The sequence below is a fragment of the Charadrius vociferus genome, unplaced genomic scaffold, assembly GCF_000708025.1.
Source record: "Charadrius vociferus isolate BGI_N301 unplaced genomic scaffold, ASM70802v2 scaffold678, whole genome shotgun sequence".
In the NCBI taxonomy this organism is placed as follows: Eukaryota; Metazoa; Chordata; class Aves; order Charadriiformes; family Charadriidae; genus Charadrius; species Charadrius vociferus.
In genome coordinates this window covers 10,380-10,892 of record NW_009649452.1, presented here as the reverse complement: position 1 = coordinate 10,892, position 513 = coordinate 10,380, and the positions used below count along the sequence as shown (strand labels likewise).

Below are 513 nucleotides of genomic sequence, written 5' to 3'. Positions count from 1 at the left end.
TCGGAGCAGCCAAAGGGCCGGTCGCCGATGTGGATCTTCTGGTGGAGGATGAAGGTCTTCTTGGCGCAGAAGCCCTTGCCGCACTCGGCGCAGATGAAGGGGCGCTCGCCGCGGTGGATCTTCTGGTGGGTGATGAAGTTGGCCTTGCGGTTGAAGCTCTTGCCGCACTCGCTGCAGGAGAAGGGCTTCTCGCCCGTGTGGATGCGCCAGTGCAGGATGAAGGTCTGCTTGGAGCAGAAGCTCTTGCCGCAGACGGTGCACTCGAACGGCTTCTCGCCCGTGTGGATGCGCTGGTGCCGCATCAGGTCGCCCTTCTGGCTGAAGCTCTTGCCGCAGACGGTGCAGGCGAAAGGCTTCTCCCCGGTGTGCACCCGCAGGTGGGTGATGAGGTTCCCCCGGTGCTGGAAGCTCTTCCCGCACTCGCTGCAGGCGAAGGGACGCTCGGCCGCCTGGCTGCGGGGACGCCGTGCCGGCTCGGTGCCGGGGGCCGCGGCGCTGCCCACCCCGCAGGCG

General features: G+C 67.3%; 1 protein-coding gene across 1 annotated transcript in view; it reads right to left on the bottom strand.

Moving 5' to 3' along the window:
• LOC104290583 (zinc finger protein 850-like) overlaps positions 1–495 on the bottom strand; it is a gene marked incomplete at its 5' end in the record, with an annotated part of 11,578 nt that extends 11,083 nt beyond the window's left edge. Inside the window, one exon of the mRNA XM_009889696.1 lies at positions 30–495. Coding sequence (XP_009887998.1) covers positions 30–495 — 466 coding nt within the window. The remainder of the gene's footprint in view (positions 1–29) is intronic.
• Between the last annotated feature and the right edge of the window lie 18 nt (positions 496–513).